Source organism: Carettochelys insculpta, chromosome 17 (assembly GCF_033958435.1).
Source record: "Carettochelys insculpta isolate YL-2023 chromosome 17, ASM3395843v1, whole genome shotgun sequence".
Taxonomy (NCBI): Eukaryota; Metazoa; Chordata; order Testudines; family Carettochelyidae; genus Carettochelys; species Carettochelys insculpta.
Genome location: NC_134153.1, coordinates 1000727 through 1016009, shown reverse-complemented (window position 1 = coordinate 1016009; position 15283 = coordinate 1000727). Strand labels below are relative to the sequence as shown.

The following is a 15283-nucleotide window of genomic DNA, read 5'->3' as shown; positions in this document are numbered from 1 at the left end:
CGCTTCCCGTGCTAAGCCAGCCTCTCCTGGTTGAGGGCCCAGTGCACACAGACAGATGTTAACAGGGCGGGGGGGTTCGGGACAGCTCCTGCCATTCCAGCTGCCCAGCTCAGCTGCTCAGAGCTCTCCACCCGTACATGGCAACTGGCTGGGATGCTGGGGGGTGAGCTCACCAGGGTGCCGGACACAAGCCCTTTCTTCCAGGAGCGTCCCCGTGGCTGCTGTACTCTGGGTGTTGGTGTGTCCTCCTGCCGCACTTGAACCAGAGCCTGGTTTCCCATGCCACACGTGCACAGGAGTGCCCCCTTGTGCCTTCTGGTGTGCGCACAGCATGTACGCCTCAGTTCCTTCTCTACCATCCTCAGCTTCAGGGCCTCGCTAGTCTCTGCAAACGAGTTTGAAAAGTTGTTAGTGAGTTGGTTAGTCGTTAGCTGTTCCCTAGTCCAAGTTATCCACCCTTGTTCTGCCTGGTTGGAATCTTTAAAATTGTAGTTAGTTAGTCAAATTGATGTGCTGCGTCACTGGCATGCTGGGCTCCCTGGGACTCAAGTGGCACACCACCTAAACGATGCCATACCCACGTTGGATGGCTATGTGTCCTGCATAAAATGCCTTGGAGAAGGCCACCAGACGCAGTCGTGCATCCATTGTTCCAGCCTATAGCAAGAACCTGTAAAGATCGGACCAGCAGGCTGAAGACATTTCTGTATGAAAAGTCACAGAATCAGAGGGCTGGAAGGGACCTCAGGAGGTCATCTAGTCCAGCCCCCTGCTTCAAGCAGGATCAACCCCCACTAAGTCATCCCAGCCAGGACCTTGTCCAGCCGGGACTTAAAAACCTTGAGGGATGAAGCATCCACCACCTCTCTAGGCAACACATTCCAGTGCTTTACCACCTGCCTGGGGAAATAATTTTTCCTAACAGCCAACCTACACCTCCCCCTCTGTAACTTCAGACCGTCGTTCCTTGTTCTGCCATCTGACACCACTGAGAACAGTTTCTCACCCTCCTCTTTACAGATCCCCTTCAGGAAGCTGAAGGCTGCTATTAAATCACCCCTCAGTCTTCTCTTCTGCAAACTAAACAAGCCCAAATCCCTCAGCCTCTCCTCATAGGTCTTGTGCTCCAGCCCCTTAATCATTTTTGTTGCCCTCCACTGAACCTGCTCCAGCAAATCCACATCCTTTTTATACTGGGGGGGCCCAAAACTGGACACAATATTCCAGATGTGGCCTCACCAGTGCCAAACAGAGGGGAACAACCACTTCTCTAGATCTGCTCAAAATGCTCCTCCTAATGCACCCCAGTATACTGAATAGTAACAGAGGAAGCCGTGCTAGTCTATACACTATCAAAACAAAAAGCAGTCAAGTAGCACTTTAAAGACTAGCAAAATAGTTTATTAGCTTATTATTATAAGCTCACCTAATAAACTATTTTGCTAGTCTTTAAAGTGCTACTTGACTGCTTTTTCCCCAGTATGCCGTTAGACTTCTTGGCTACAAGGGCACACTGTTTACTCATATCCAGCCTTTCATCCACCATAACCCCTAGGTCCCTTTCCATCATACTGCTGCTGAGCCAGTCGGTCCCCAGCCTGTAACAATGCTTGGGATTCTTCCACCCCAGGAGCAGGATTCTACACTTCTCCTTATTGAACCACATCAGATTTCTTTTGGCCCAGTCCTACAATTTATCCAGGTCCCTCTGGATTCTCTCTCTGCCCTCCAACAAATCTACCTCTCCCCCTAGTTTTATGTCATCTGCAAACTTGCTGAGGGTGCAATCCAGTCCCTCATCCAGGTCATTAATAAAGATGTTGAATAACACCAGCCCCAGAACCAAGCCTTGCGGCACTCCGCTTGAAACAGACCGCCATCCAGATTTTGAGCCATTGACCACTACCCGTTGGGCCCGGCCATCAAGCCAGCTTTCTATCCATTTTATAGTCCAAGGATCCAATCCATACTTCCTTAACTTATGGACAAGAATGTTGTGGGAGACCGTATCAAAAGCCTTGCTAAAGTTAAGGTGTATCACATCCACTGACTTCCCCATGTCCACAGAGCTTGTTACCTCGTCATAGAAGCTAATCAGATTGGTGAGGCAGGACTTGCCCCTGGTGAATCCATGTTGGCTACTTTTGATCACTTTCCCCTCTTCCAAGTGCTTCAAAATGGATTCCTTGAGGATTCCCTCCATTATTTTCCTAGGGATTGAGGTAAGGCTGGCCAGTCTATAGTTCCCTGGATTGTTCTGCTTTCCTTTTTTAAAGATGGGCACGACGTTTGCCTTTTTCCAGTCATCTGGTATCTCCCCCAGTCTCCAAGAGTCTTCAAAGATAATGCCCAAAGGTTCAGCAATGACCTCTGCCAATTCCCTCAGTACCCTGGGGTGCATTAAATCCAGACCCATGGATTTGTGCACATCTAGTTTTCCTAGCTAGCTCAGAACTTGTTCCTTCTCCACAGATGGCTGCCCTCCACCTTCCCATACTGCATTGTCTAGGGCTGTTGTGTGGAAGTTGACTTTGTCCATGAAGACTGAGGCAAAAAAAGCATTGAGTACTTCAGCTTTTCTTACATCATCTGTCACTAGGTTACCTCTATCATCCAGTAACGGCCCCACACCTTCCCTGATAACCCTCTTATTGTTCACATGCCTGTAGAAACCTTTCTTGTTACTCTTCATATCTCTTGCCAGCTGCAGTTCCAATTGCGCTTTCGCTTTCCTGATTACTGCCCGGCGTTCTCCAGCCGTATGTTTATACTCCTCCTTAGTCAACTGTCCATGTTTCCATTTCTTGTATGAATCCTTTTTGAGTTTAAGCTGACTAAGGATTTCCCTGTTAAGCCAAGCTGGTTGCCTACCATGTTTGCATCTCTCACTCTGCAGCGGGATGGTTTGTTCGTGTGCCATCAGTAAGACTTCTTTAAAATACTGCCAGTTGTCTTCAACTCTTTTCCCCTTCATCTTCATTTCCCAAGCGATCCTGCTCATCAGTTCCCTTAGGGAGTCAAAGTCTGCTCTTCTGAAATCAAGGGTCTGTATGTTACTGCTCACCCTTCTTCCTTTTGTCTGGATCCTGAAATCTACGATCTCATGGTTGCTGCAGCCCAGGTTCCCTCCCACTTCTATTTCTCCTACTAGTTCTTCCCTGTTTATGAGCAGCAGGTCAAGTTGCGCATGTCCCCTGGTCAGTTACTTCAGCACTTGTACCAAGAAGTTATCCCCAACATTCTCCAAAAACTTCCTGGATTGTCTGTGTGCTGCTGTATTGGTCTCCCAACAAACGTCCGGATGATTAAAGTCTCCCATGAGAACCAGGGCCTGTGATTTGGAAGCTTCACTTATCTACCTGAAGAAAGCCTCATCTATCTCACTACCTGATCTGGCGGCCTATAACAGACACCAACTACAACATCACCTCTGTTACTTTCGCCTCTAAGCTTAACCCAAAGACACTCAACTGGATTTTCTCCCTCCTTAGACTGGAGCTCTGAGCAATCACACTGCTCCCTCACACACAGCGCAACTCCTCCTCCTTTTCTCCCGTCTGTCCTTCCTAAACAGTTTCTAACCTTCCATGACTGTGTCCAGTTATGTGAATTGTCCAGATAAGCCAGCAGCGAAGGCTGTGGCCAAGGACAGGGACTCTGAGCATTCCCTGGCTTCCAAAGGGTCTCCCGTTGTCATACCGTGTCCCTATCTTGCCCATTCCAGGCCTCCAACACCGTCTCTACAGGCCACCATCACGGCTCTCCGGCACCATCCCTGCTGGCACCAACTAAATGGGCACACAGTGTTGAAGCACAAAGAAGTCATCGGCACCAATGGCACCAGCAACGCCCATGGCACCGGCAAGCCTGCCGTCATCGAAAACGCGGCAGACCACTCCAGCATCTGCATCTCCTGCCACGCCTGCCAGGAAATGGCACTGCTCGCACTCACCGCAACAAGTTGCTTCACCTACGACCAGAGTGGATACCTCTTCCCACTCTCAGGCACCAGGGGACATGGCACAGCACTACCACAAGCGCGGCACATCATCCACACCCTCCATAGCACAGCAATGGGCACTGAGAGATCCGGTGCCAGCCCGGCACCAACTGGACAGTGGACTGGGCCCAGACTGTCCCATTGGCACCGATCATCGCACTGCCTACTGATGTCATCGCGACTGTTCCACCTTTTGGTGTTGTCATCCATCTCTGACGTCAGACCTCCAACACTGGATGCCAGACCCGACAGCACCAGCGTAGTGTCTCGTCAGCACTCCAGCCCGGTACATTCTTGGCAGGATGTGCCACTGGTACCGGTCACCACACAGTACGATCCACCTCCTCCAGCGTGGTTTGCCTACCACTACTCCCAACTGGAACAACAGTGGCCTCATGGCATGAGCTGCTGCAGCACTGGTGTACCCAGTTGGCACCGTCATCTGCTGGAACAGCGCCCACCTTCACCACAACTGTCCCTGGTGCAGTTTCCTCCATCGGGGCACCCCAGCACAAGGGGTCTTTCTCTGAGGGGAAAGAGCCTCTCCGTCTCCCCTATCACCAGATAACAGGTGCTCGCCTTGTTGTGTCCCTCAGCTGACAATGCCAGGTGATTCCAGGACCTTTTCTGCCGGATGGAACAAGCTTTCCATAAGGACGCTCAGGAAGTCCCAGTTAAGCAGTACTGGCTCCTCTGCACAGTTCAGCCTCCGTCTTCTTCCAGGATGGTGCTGCCCTTGGATGAGGCCATCATGGACCCGGCAACAGTACTGTGGCAAACCCCAGCTTCCGTCACCCCCACTAGCAAATGGGTCGATAAAAAATGCTTTGTGGTGTCCAAGGGAGCCGAGTTTTTGTGCACTTACCCACCTCCCAACTGGTTAGTAGTAGACGCAGTTTGTAATAAAACAAGATCTTTTGCTCCATGCCTCAGGACAAGAATAGCAAACAATGGGACGTTATGGGTCAGAAAGGGTGCCCTTCTGGAGCTTTTCCTTCTTGCCGCTAATTATGCTGCCATGCTGGCAGACTATGACTTACAAAATTACTGAGGAACTGATCCCAGCGCTACCCGAACATCAGTGCCAGACACTTTCTAATATCATTAAAGAGGGCCATACCATTGCCGGTCACCAGACTACTTTGGCAGTAGTCATGCGCCATACCTCATGGCTCTTACTGAAAGAGCTTCAGCACAAGGTTGAAGACCTCCCATTTGACCACCAGTGTCTCTTTGCAGAAAAGACCAATGACATCCTCCATTCAGTGAAAGACTCTGGGATGATGTTACACACTTTGGGGATGTGTACACCCCCAGCTAAATGGGCTTGATATTCCTCATGCCAATACTCATGGGACCAGTACCAACCCTCCCAGCACAACCTCAGTTCCAAGAATAACAGAGGCACTGTTATGGCTCCTTCCCCACTCTAGCAAGATAAATGCAGAAGTGGGGGCCAGCAAAAATACCTCCAAAACCTTATTTGCCAGGTTCTGGTATAAACTTCCCCCCCAAAATCCTAAAAACCTTAGATTTTGGGGATAAAATTCACTGCCACCACACAAGTAGGCATTCTTCAGTCTGCATAGACTATGGATCACGCCCTTTATAGTTTCAATTGAGGACTTCATTTACAGCATCTATTGTGACTATGAAGACTCACACAAGAGTGACAGTCCTTGTGTGCTTTCTGTGTGCTCGCTTCTCCTCTGCTAGCTGTCTGATCCTCATCTCGCCCTTCTGAGGGTCCTTGTGTAATCCCTGCCTCCATCTGGTGCGGTCGTCTGCTAGTTCTTCCCAGTTGTCCAGCTCGATGTCTACCTCTCTGAGGTCTCTCTTGCAGACATCTTTGTAGCGCAACTGGGGGCGTCCGGGAGGTCTTTTGCCAGAAGCTAGCTCACCATACAGGATGTCTTTTGGAATCCTTCCATCATTCATCCTGTGGACGTGGCCAAGCCAGCGGAGCCGACGCTGCCTGAGGAGGGTGTGCATGGTTGGGATTCCAGCTTGCTCGAGGACGGCGGTGTTGGTCACTCTGTCCTTCCATGATATTCCAAGGGTGCGCCTGAGGCAGCGCGAGTGGAAGACGTTCAGCCTCTTTTCCTGGTGGGCATACAGGGTCCAAGTCTCGCTGCCATAAAGGAGGGTGCTGAGGATGCAGGCTCTGTAGATTTGCATTTTGGTGTGAGTGTACAGCTTGTTGTTATTCCACACTCTCTTGCTGAGTCTGGACAGAGTTGTGGCCACTTTTCTGATCCTCCTATTTAGCTCAGTGTCCAACGACAGGGTGTCAGTGATGGTGGACCCGAGGTAAACGAACTTGTGGACGACCTGTAACATATAGTTGTCAATGATGATTGATGGGGATTCAGCAACATCCTGACCGAGTACTTTTGTCTTCTTTAGGCTGATGGAGAGCCCAAAGTCCTTGCACGCTTTGGAGAACTGATCCAGCAGTTTCTGAAGCTGGTCTTCTGTGTGTGACATGACAGCAGCATTGTCTGCGAACAGCATGTCTCTGATGAGGACTTCCCGCACCTTAGATTTAGCTTTCAGCCTTGCAAGATTAAACAGTTTCCCATCGGAGCTTGTGTGCAGCAAGATGCCCTCTGTTGAAGATCCAAAGGCATGCTTCAGGAGGAGTGCGAAGAAGATCCCGAACAACGTCGGAGCAAGCACGCATCCTTGTTTGACGCCGCTCCTGATTCTGAAAGCATCCGATAATGCGCTGTCATATTGGATGGTTCCTCTCATGTCTTCGTGGACCGACTGGATCATCGTGAGTAACTGTGGAGGACAGCCTATCTTGTGGAGCAGTTTGAACAGACCATCCCTGCTGACCAAGTCAAAGGCCTTGGTCAGGTCGACGAAGGCTGTGTAGAGTGGTTTCCTCTGCTCCCTGCACTTCTCCTGCAGCTGCCTTAGGGAGAAGACCATGTCAACGGTAGACCTCTCTGCGCGGAATCCGCACTGCGATTCGGGGTACACCCTCTCAGCAATCTTCTGGAGTCTGCCAAGGATGATGCGAGCGAACAGTTTACCAGTGACGCTTAGGAGGGAGATTCCACGGTAATTGTTGCAGTCGCTTCTGTCTCCTTTGTTCTTATACAACGTTACAATGTTAGGTCGTGCATATCCTGTGGAACCTCACCCTCTTTCCAGCACAGGCACAGTAATAATAAGGAAACCAGGGAGAGACTACTTGGGAAATCTCAGCCCCAAAAATAAAAACCAGGACACAAACATTAACCAATAGCAAGTTAATAAAAAGAAGAAGAAAGAACTTTTATTATTACAACAATATTCGTGTTGCAAGCCTCATGACTAGATGGAAGAGTCACAAAGTAAAACACATGGGGAATCTCCACCATGGGCCTAGAACTTAGTTACAAGGAGAGTAAAAGAACATTTCTAAAAAGTGCACAGACATCAAATCCCACTTCCCAAACCATAAAACAATAAAGCCTAATGGATTTATCTAAACTTTACCCTACTTACAGAAGACTGGGGGGCCTGTTTTTGGAGGGAGATATTTTGCATTTCTCTCCCTCATGGCTGGAAAGAAGAAGAAGAAGAAGAAGACAGAGAACAGAAGAGGGAGGAGCCAAAATTTAATTCTTACCTACATTCCTATAGGCCAACCCCACCTGGCTAAGGAAGTTAACCCTTTTACTCCCAGGCTGCTGGCTAATCCTCATGATCATGACAGGCACAGACCGTAGCTCTGAGGTTCTGGCAGACAGCATCAAAGCCAACAATCCTCGACGTCCCACTCTCAACCCTCCAAGCAACAGTTTTGAGCGTCTGGTCAAGAATCTAATCCAGTGTTCTCAACAGGGCACCATGCAACCGCTCTGCCACAGTCTCTGTGCTTTCTTGCATCACCGGGAAGCCATGACCACAGACAAATAGGTTCTGGAGCTGGTGGCACAAGGATACTCCCTCCACTTATCTCTATGCCCCCTACCCAGTCCACTATCCCATCCCTCTTCAGAGACCCTTCTCACGAGATTCTCCTTGAACAGGATGTCCAACGCCGCCTCCATTTGGGGGCAGTCAAGCCTGTTCCTGAGGAATTCCATGGCAGAGGGTTCTACACCACTTACTTCCTCACGCAGAAGAAGAGCAGGAGATGGAGACCTATTTTGGACCTCAGGAAACTCAACAAATATGTCCATTACAGACACTTCTGGATGGTGACCCTGGCAACCATTATTCCGGCCCTGGACAAGAACGACTGGCTCTCAGCTCTCAACCTACAGGATGCGTATGTCCATATCACCGTCCCTCAAACTCCCAGATGCTTCTTCCATTTCATGGTAGGGCGCTTCCACTACCGACACCAGGTCCTCTCATTCATCCTTTCCACAGCACCATGGGTGCTTTCTAAAACCTTGGTGGCTGTCACCACTCAGCTTCACCAGCAAGGAGTCATTGTCGTCCCTTATCTGGACGATTGCCTCTTAAAGGGACCATTGCTCCACCAAGCATGACGCACGGTGCACATCATCACGCCCCTCTTACTCAGCCTGGGCTTCCACATCAACTACCTGAAGTCCACAATCCACACTGCTCAGACTCTGGTGGTTATGGGACTGCAATTGACACCATCATGGCCACAGCTACCCTGCCCATTCAAAGATTTCACACTCTGTGCGACCTCATTCAGGCAGCATGTCTGTCCCCTACCACTCCGGTATGCACCTGCCTAGAACTACTGGGCCATATGGTGGTCAAGCTAGCCTGGCTTCACATGCACGGTCTTCAGTCATGGCTGGCCTCATGCTATGCCCTGGCCAGGGATCTGCTTTCCAAGTCGGTAGTTCTCCCTCCACAGATTCTCACTTCTCTTCAATGGTGGAAGAGTCCAGGCAACATTCTCACCAGCATGCCGTTTCACCAGCCGCCATCGTCGGTCACTCCTACCACAGGCACCTTTCTCCTCAGCTGGTGGGCTCACCTTGGTCATCACACAGTGCAGCACAGATGGTCATTCACTGAACAAACGTTCCACATGAAGATGTTGGAACTCCAAGCAGTCTACTATGCCTGCAAACACTTCCAACGGTTTCTGACAGGCAAGTCGGTCAATACCCATACCGACAACACCACTTGCATGTATTACATCAGCCGTCAAGGGGGCGTTCGCTCACCATCTCGCAACGTGGAAGCCATGTGACTGTGGCCATGGTTAATTCATCACCAGATCAATCCAGTGGCTACATATCTCCCCGGTGTTCTTAACGTGGCAGCTGATGCCCTCGGTCATACATTCACTGGCCATCATGAATGGGAAATCTACATGGCTGCCCTCAGCTGGGTGTTTCAGCTGTGGGACAACCCTCGCATAGACCTGTTCACCACCAGAACCAAGATAAAATACCACCAGTACTGTTCCAGAGTGGGACCTGGGAGACACTCCCTCGGGGCCACCTTTACCACTGTGTGGGATGCCCCTCTCTTGTACATGTTTCTCCCCATTCCGCTTATCCACAGGGTGCTACTCAAGGTCCAACAATACCATAACCTTATCATCCTAGTAGCCCTGGCCTGGCCCAGACACGCTTGGTACCCTGACCTCTTTCGGATGTCAGTAGCTGCTCCTTATTCGTTTTCTCCTCACTGCATCTTGGGACTTCAGTCACATTCTGCTTCCCGATCCCCTCGAGCTGCATCTCCACACGTGGCTCCTTCATGGCTCTGCAATGCTGAGACCACTTGATCTGAGGGAGTAAGGAGAATCCTTGTAAACAGTAGAGGGGAATCAACATGGAAATCTTACCTCTGTAAGTGCTGGGTTTTTCCCACTGGATGGACTCCCACCATCTGTGCTTCCTCATACCATGCCCTTGCCCGTTCTTCTGGACTATCTCCTGCACCTACATGAGTTAGGCCTTAGCCTCAGTACGGTTTGGGTGCATGCCACGGCCATAGCAGCTTTTCACCAGTCTGAAGAGGGGCCTTCGTTCCTGGCCCATCCTATCACCAAGTGCTTCCTACTGGGCCTTCAGAACACCTTCCCATCAGCCCATCCCCCCAGTCCCCATATGGGACCTTAACCATGTGCTTCACTGCCCTATGAAGCTGCCCTTTGAGCCCCTGGCGACGTGCTCTTGGCTTCACCTGTCTATGAAGGTCTCTTTTGTTGTGGCAATCGTGTCGGCCAAGTGGCTCAGGGAGCTGGCCACCCTAATGGCGTAGCGTCCCTGCACTGTCTTTACCAAAGAGAAAGTTACCTTGTGGCCTCACTCTAAGTTCTTACCCAAGGTTCCCTCGCCGTTTCACGTCAACAAACTGATCTATTTACCTGTGTTTTAACCTGAAGCCGCATTCTGAACCAGTACCTGTGGCATGGCATTCCCTGGATGTCCGTCAGGCATTAGCCTTCTACATGGACCGTACAAAGGGCGGTGCAGGTCTCCTCAGCTTTTCCTATCCTTCACAGACGTGTCCAAAGGCCAGCCCATCTCTTCCCAAAGATTTTCCAGGAGGGTTTCCTCCTGTATCCACAGCTGGTAGGAGAGAGTTGCCAGGTGCTGTCATGGACCACTCAGTCTGGGCCGTGTCTTCCTCCACCACTTTCCTCAAGAACGTCCTCCTCCCGGACATTTGTAAGGCGGCCATGTGGTCTTCCAGTAACACATTTGCCTGACATTACGCTGTCTATTAACAGCGCTTCTTCTATCCAAGTGGGCCAAGCTGTACTGTCTCCTGTGGTAGTGACTGAACCCACCTCCATTCTGTGACTATTACTGTACAGTCACCCAGCGTGGAGCACCCCTGGAACCCTACTCGAAGAAAAAGAGGTAGTTACTCCCCTTGTGCAGTAACAACGAGTCTTCAAGATGTGTCTCCGTGGGTGCACCACTTCCTCCCTCCTTCCCCAGCTTTGGAGCGTCCTGCTCTAATTGTCAGGTAGAGAAGGAAAGGAGGAGTCCAGGCCATGCCACGTGCGCGCCGGAGAACACAGGGAAGTGCTTCTGCGCATGCGCCGCGTTGGAAACCATGGCTATGGAAGACTCTCTGAGTCACCGACACCCAGAGTGGAGCACCAAGGGGGACACATCTCAAAGAACCCTTGTTACTGCACAAGGTGAGCAACTTCCGCTGCTAGCTGCAGGGTCTGGTGATATTCGACCTTGGTGATAACAGGGGTCAGCTGCGGCTACTTGACTGCTAAGGGGACTGGGAGTGCTGGGCCGTCTGTGGGGCAGCCCTCGGGGGTGCTGGGAGTGCTGGGCAGCCTGGGGGAGCCCTCGGGGGGGCTGGGAGTGCTGGGCAGCCTGGGGGAGCCCTCGGGGGGGCTGGGAGTGCTGGGTACCATGGGGGAGCCCTCGGGGGGGCTGGGAGTGCTGCGCAGCCTGGGGGGTGCCGGAGCGCTGCAGCAGGCCCAGCCCGGCCCGGCCCGGCTCAGTAACACTCAGTGCCTTACAGGTTTGGCGAGGCCGTCAATGGGAACCTGGTGGTCGGCACCCTGGCCTGGCCGTCTCCATGGGTGATCGTCATCGGCTCCTTCTTCTCCACCTGCGGGGCGGGTCTGCAGAGCCTCACGGGAGCCCCCCGCCTCCTCCAGGCCATCTCCCGGGACGGGATTGTTCCCTTCCTCAGGGTGAGCCACCTGCCACATGGCACCAACGCTGGCTCAGCTTCGTGGCTCATCCCCACGGAGCGCCGGGGCTGCAGAGTGCAGCAGTGACCACCTTCATGGCCAGGCCCACCAGCAGAACACTTCCTGCCCTGGCATCCAGTCCTTCCATGTCCCCTTGTCTCTGCTGGGATGGAAGTGGGGCATCCCAGCTGTGGCTCGGTCTCCAGGACAGACCCCTGCCAGGCCACCCCGGGGGTCTCTCTCTTCCTGCCTCAGGCAGCTCCCCACCTCCTCAGATTCCTCAGGCCGCCTGCTTCACTGTGAGCTCCACTCAGCCAGTTCCCGAGCCAGCCCCTGGCAGAGACTCCTGCACTCTGCCCAGGTGGCCGCACCTGGCCCAGCCGCTGAGTGACACTACCGGCACTGGCAGTGCAGGCGGGTTTCTTCGTCCCCTGGGTACAGCATGGAGTGGCCATCAGCCTGGGCAGCCTGAGCCCAGCCATGCTGCTGTGACCTCTGTGTCCAGCTCTGGGTCTCAGTCTGAGCTGCTGGGACACCTGCCCGGTGACAGAGAGTGGGGGGGGCCCCAGGCCCTTGCCCCCCACCCCCCGCAGGCAGAGGGTCTCTCACTGCACAGGGAGAACGGGGGTTATCGGGCGACAGGGACACAGCGTAGAACAGACTTGTCAGCACAGGAACCAGACGCCCTCAGCACAATCCCTCCTGGGGAGAGGAGCCCAGAGGGGGTCAGAGCCGGGCCCTGGCCCCCTGTCTCCCTCTCCAATGACACTGCCCAGTTCCAATTCAAACCTGCCAGGCCCCTCTCTCCTCCTTTGTCCAGTTTCCCCTGGAAGAAAGGTGTCACCTGGTTGCCTGGGTTACAAATGGCCTGGAAGCCCATTGTGTAGGTGGGAGAAACCATCACATCAACTCCCATCACCAACTAAGCACAGATGCCGTGCCTAGGGAAACTGAGGCACCCACCTTGGGTTGCTGCCCGACAGTAGGGAATCCATGCAGCCCAACCGCGGGAATAAACCTCACTGCATCTTTTACACACACACACACACACACAGCACCCTGTGCCATGGCTGGGACCAGCCTCTCTGCACAGAGGCAGGAGCCACCTTTCTCTGGCCCACAGGCGCTTGGTGGCCATGTCCCGGGAGTGGGCGTGCCATTGTGTTCAGCTGGTCCTTTCGAATGACTTGCTGGGCTCGGGCAGCTGGACGTCATTCACCCCTTTGTCATTTAGCCTTCTCTGAGACCACAGCCCTTCCCCGCCTCATGCCCCGCAGCACAGGGGAAACTGAGGCACACACTGAGTTCGTAATGGGGCGGGAGCTTGGGAGCGATGCCACGGAGGATGGACGATGGCGGCCAAGAAAACAGCTGCATGTGGCTGCTGGGGGCTGAGCTCAGACATGCCTGGGGTTCTGCAGGGAGGCCAGCGGTTCCCTGCAGGAAGCCCAGCCTGGCCCACTGGCACCTGTAGTACAAGGGAAGTGCTGTTCCCAGGCTGTGTCCGGAGCGAGCCTGCTGCCTGGAGCCCAGATGTTCTCTCCAGTGTGCACAGCCACGTGGCAGTGGCCATGGACTTGCTGGGTCTGTGCCACACATTTGTGTCCCAGCTTGCACCATGCCCATTCGCACGAGGCTGTGGCGCCGTGCCTGGCAGCTGGGTGTTGGGCTCACTCCGGAGGCAGCGCCTGCCTGCCAGCCGTGACCTTGGGGAGCTCTGGCAACCAGGTCCTGGGATTCAGCTCTGTGTCCAGTGGTGCTGGAGCCATGGGTGCTTGTGCCCTGGGCCGGGTGGAGAGCCCTGGCAGCAAACTGGCTGGGTCCTCAGGCGTTTGGGCAGGGGGCTAGTCTCCCTGGCCTGGAGCAGCCAGAAGGGAGGAGCAGGCTATTAGCTGCCTTCAGGGCAGGCCAGTTGTGCCAGGGGCATGATGGATTTGGGGAACAAGGGGGGATGTGCTGGGCAGGGGTGGAGGGAGACAGGGGCTGGAGAGGGGAGCAGGCTTGGTGATTGCTCTCTGTGTATGCACAGATGCCTCTTTGGGTCCCCGTCTCAGACACAGCCTCTGTCCCTGGGGCCAGGCACAACCAGACCTACCACTCTCTTCAGCCGGAGCCTGAGGCCCACTCCTGGCCGTGGCCCTGGCCACGGGGTGGGAGGCCCAGGTGGTGGGACTCGCAGAGCCAAAGTGGGTTTGGAGTGAGGTGCTGGAGAGGACGTGGGAAGGGTCAGCCTGTGCCCAGTGCTGTTGCTGTGCGGTTAATATTTCATCTGCTCACTGCAGATGCATTCCCTGAACCTCCTCTCTCCAAATCCAACCCGACAGCCCCCCCAGGGGAGAGCAGCTAATTTTAACCTCACTCCCTCCCCCTGCCAGCCGCAGTCGCAGCACTCGCCGGAGGAACCTGCCTCCTGCTAACGCAGGCAGACTGCGTCCTGCTCCCTGCACGCAGCGCCTGCCCCGCTGGGCCCCTCCTCTTGGCCTCCTGGGAGGCCTCCTTTCTGGGGCAGAAGGGAGCAGCCCCATGCCCTGGGGGGGCCTCAGCGCTCAGTGCCCTTCCAGCCTGGCAGCCCAGGCCCACTGGCTGTCCTGGGGAGAGGGGGGCAGCAGCACTGGGATGCCGGGTCTGTTCCCCCAGCTCCGCCTCAGCCCCTACCCCCCAAGCACTGCGACCCCCGGCTCCGCCTCAGCCCCCAACCCCCATGCACTGCGACCCCCGGCTCCGCCTCAGCCCCCAACCCCCATGCACTGCGACCCCCGGCTCCGCCTCAGCCCCCAACCCCCATGCACTGCGACCCCCGGCTCTGCCTCAGCCCCCACCCCCCACGCACTGCAACCCCCTGGCTCCGCCTCAGCCCCCATCCCCCACAGACTGCAACCTCCAGCTCCGCCTCAGCCCCCATCCCCCACGCACTGTGACCCTCAGCTCCGCCTCAGCCCCGCCTCAGCCCCTACCCCCCATGCACTGCGACCCCCGGCTCCGCCTCAGCCCCGATCCCCCACAGGCTGCAACCTCCAGCTCTGCCTCAGCCCCCACACCCGATGCACTGTGACCCTCAGCTCCGCCTCAGCCCCGCCTCAGCCCCTACCCCCCATGCACTGCGACCCCCGGCTCCGCCTCAGCCCCCATTCCCCATGCACAGTGACCCCTGGCTCTGCTTCAGCCCCTATCCCGCATCCCCCACGCACTGCGACACCCGGCTCTGCCTCAGCCCCCATCCCCCAAGGTAGAGTAATTAGAGTAAAGTCCCTGCAAGCTGCATGGAAACTTTTCAAAGACACCGTATTAGAGGCCCAACTTAAATGTATACCCCAAATTAAAAAACACAATAAGAGACCTAACAAAGAGCCACCGTGGCTTAACAACCATGTAAAAGAGGCAGTGAGAGATAAAAAGGCATCTTTTAAAAAGTGGAAGTCAAATCCTTGTGACGAAAATAGAAAGGAACATAAACACTCCCAAATTAAATGTAAAAATGTAATAAGAAAAGCCAGAAAAGATTTTGAGGAACAGTTAGCCATAAATTCAAAAAACAATAGTAAAATGTTTTTTAAGTACATTAGAAGCAGGAAGCCTGCTAAAAAAAGCAGTGGGGCCCCTGGACAATGGAGACATAAAAGGAGCAATCAAGGAAGATAATGCCATTGCGGAAAAACTAAATGATTTCTTTGCTT

General features: G+C 53.8%; 1 protein-coding gene across 2 annotated transcripts in view; it reads left to right on the top strand.

The window, feature by feature from the left end:
• Window positions 1–15283, top strand: part of SLC12A5 (solute carrier family 12 member 5) — a 77884-nt gene that overhangs the window by 28008 nt on the left and 34593 nt on the right. For both annotated transcript variants that reach the window (XM_075011343.1, XM_075011342.1), the window contains exon 11: window positions 11435–11609. In XM_075011343.1, coding sequence (XP_074867444.1) covers window positions 11435–11609 — 175 coding nt within the window. The remainder of the gene's footprint in view (window positions 1–11434; window positions 11610–15283) is intronic.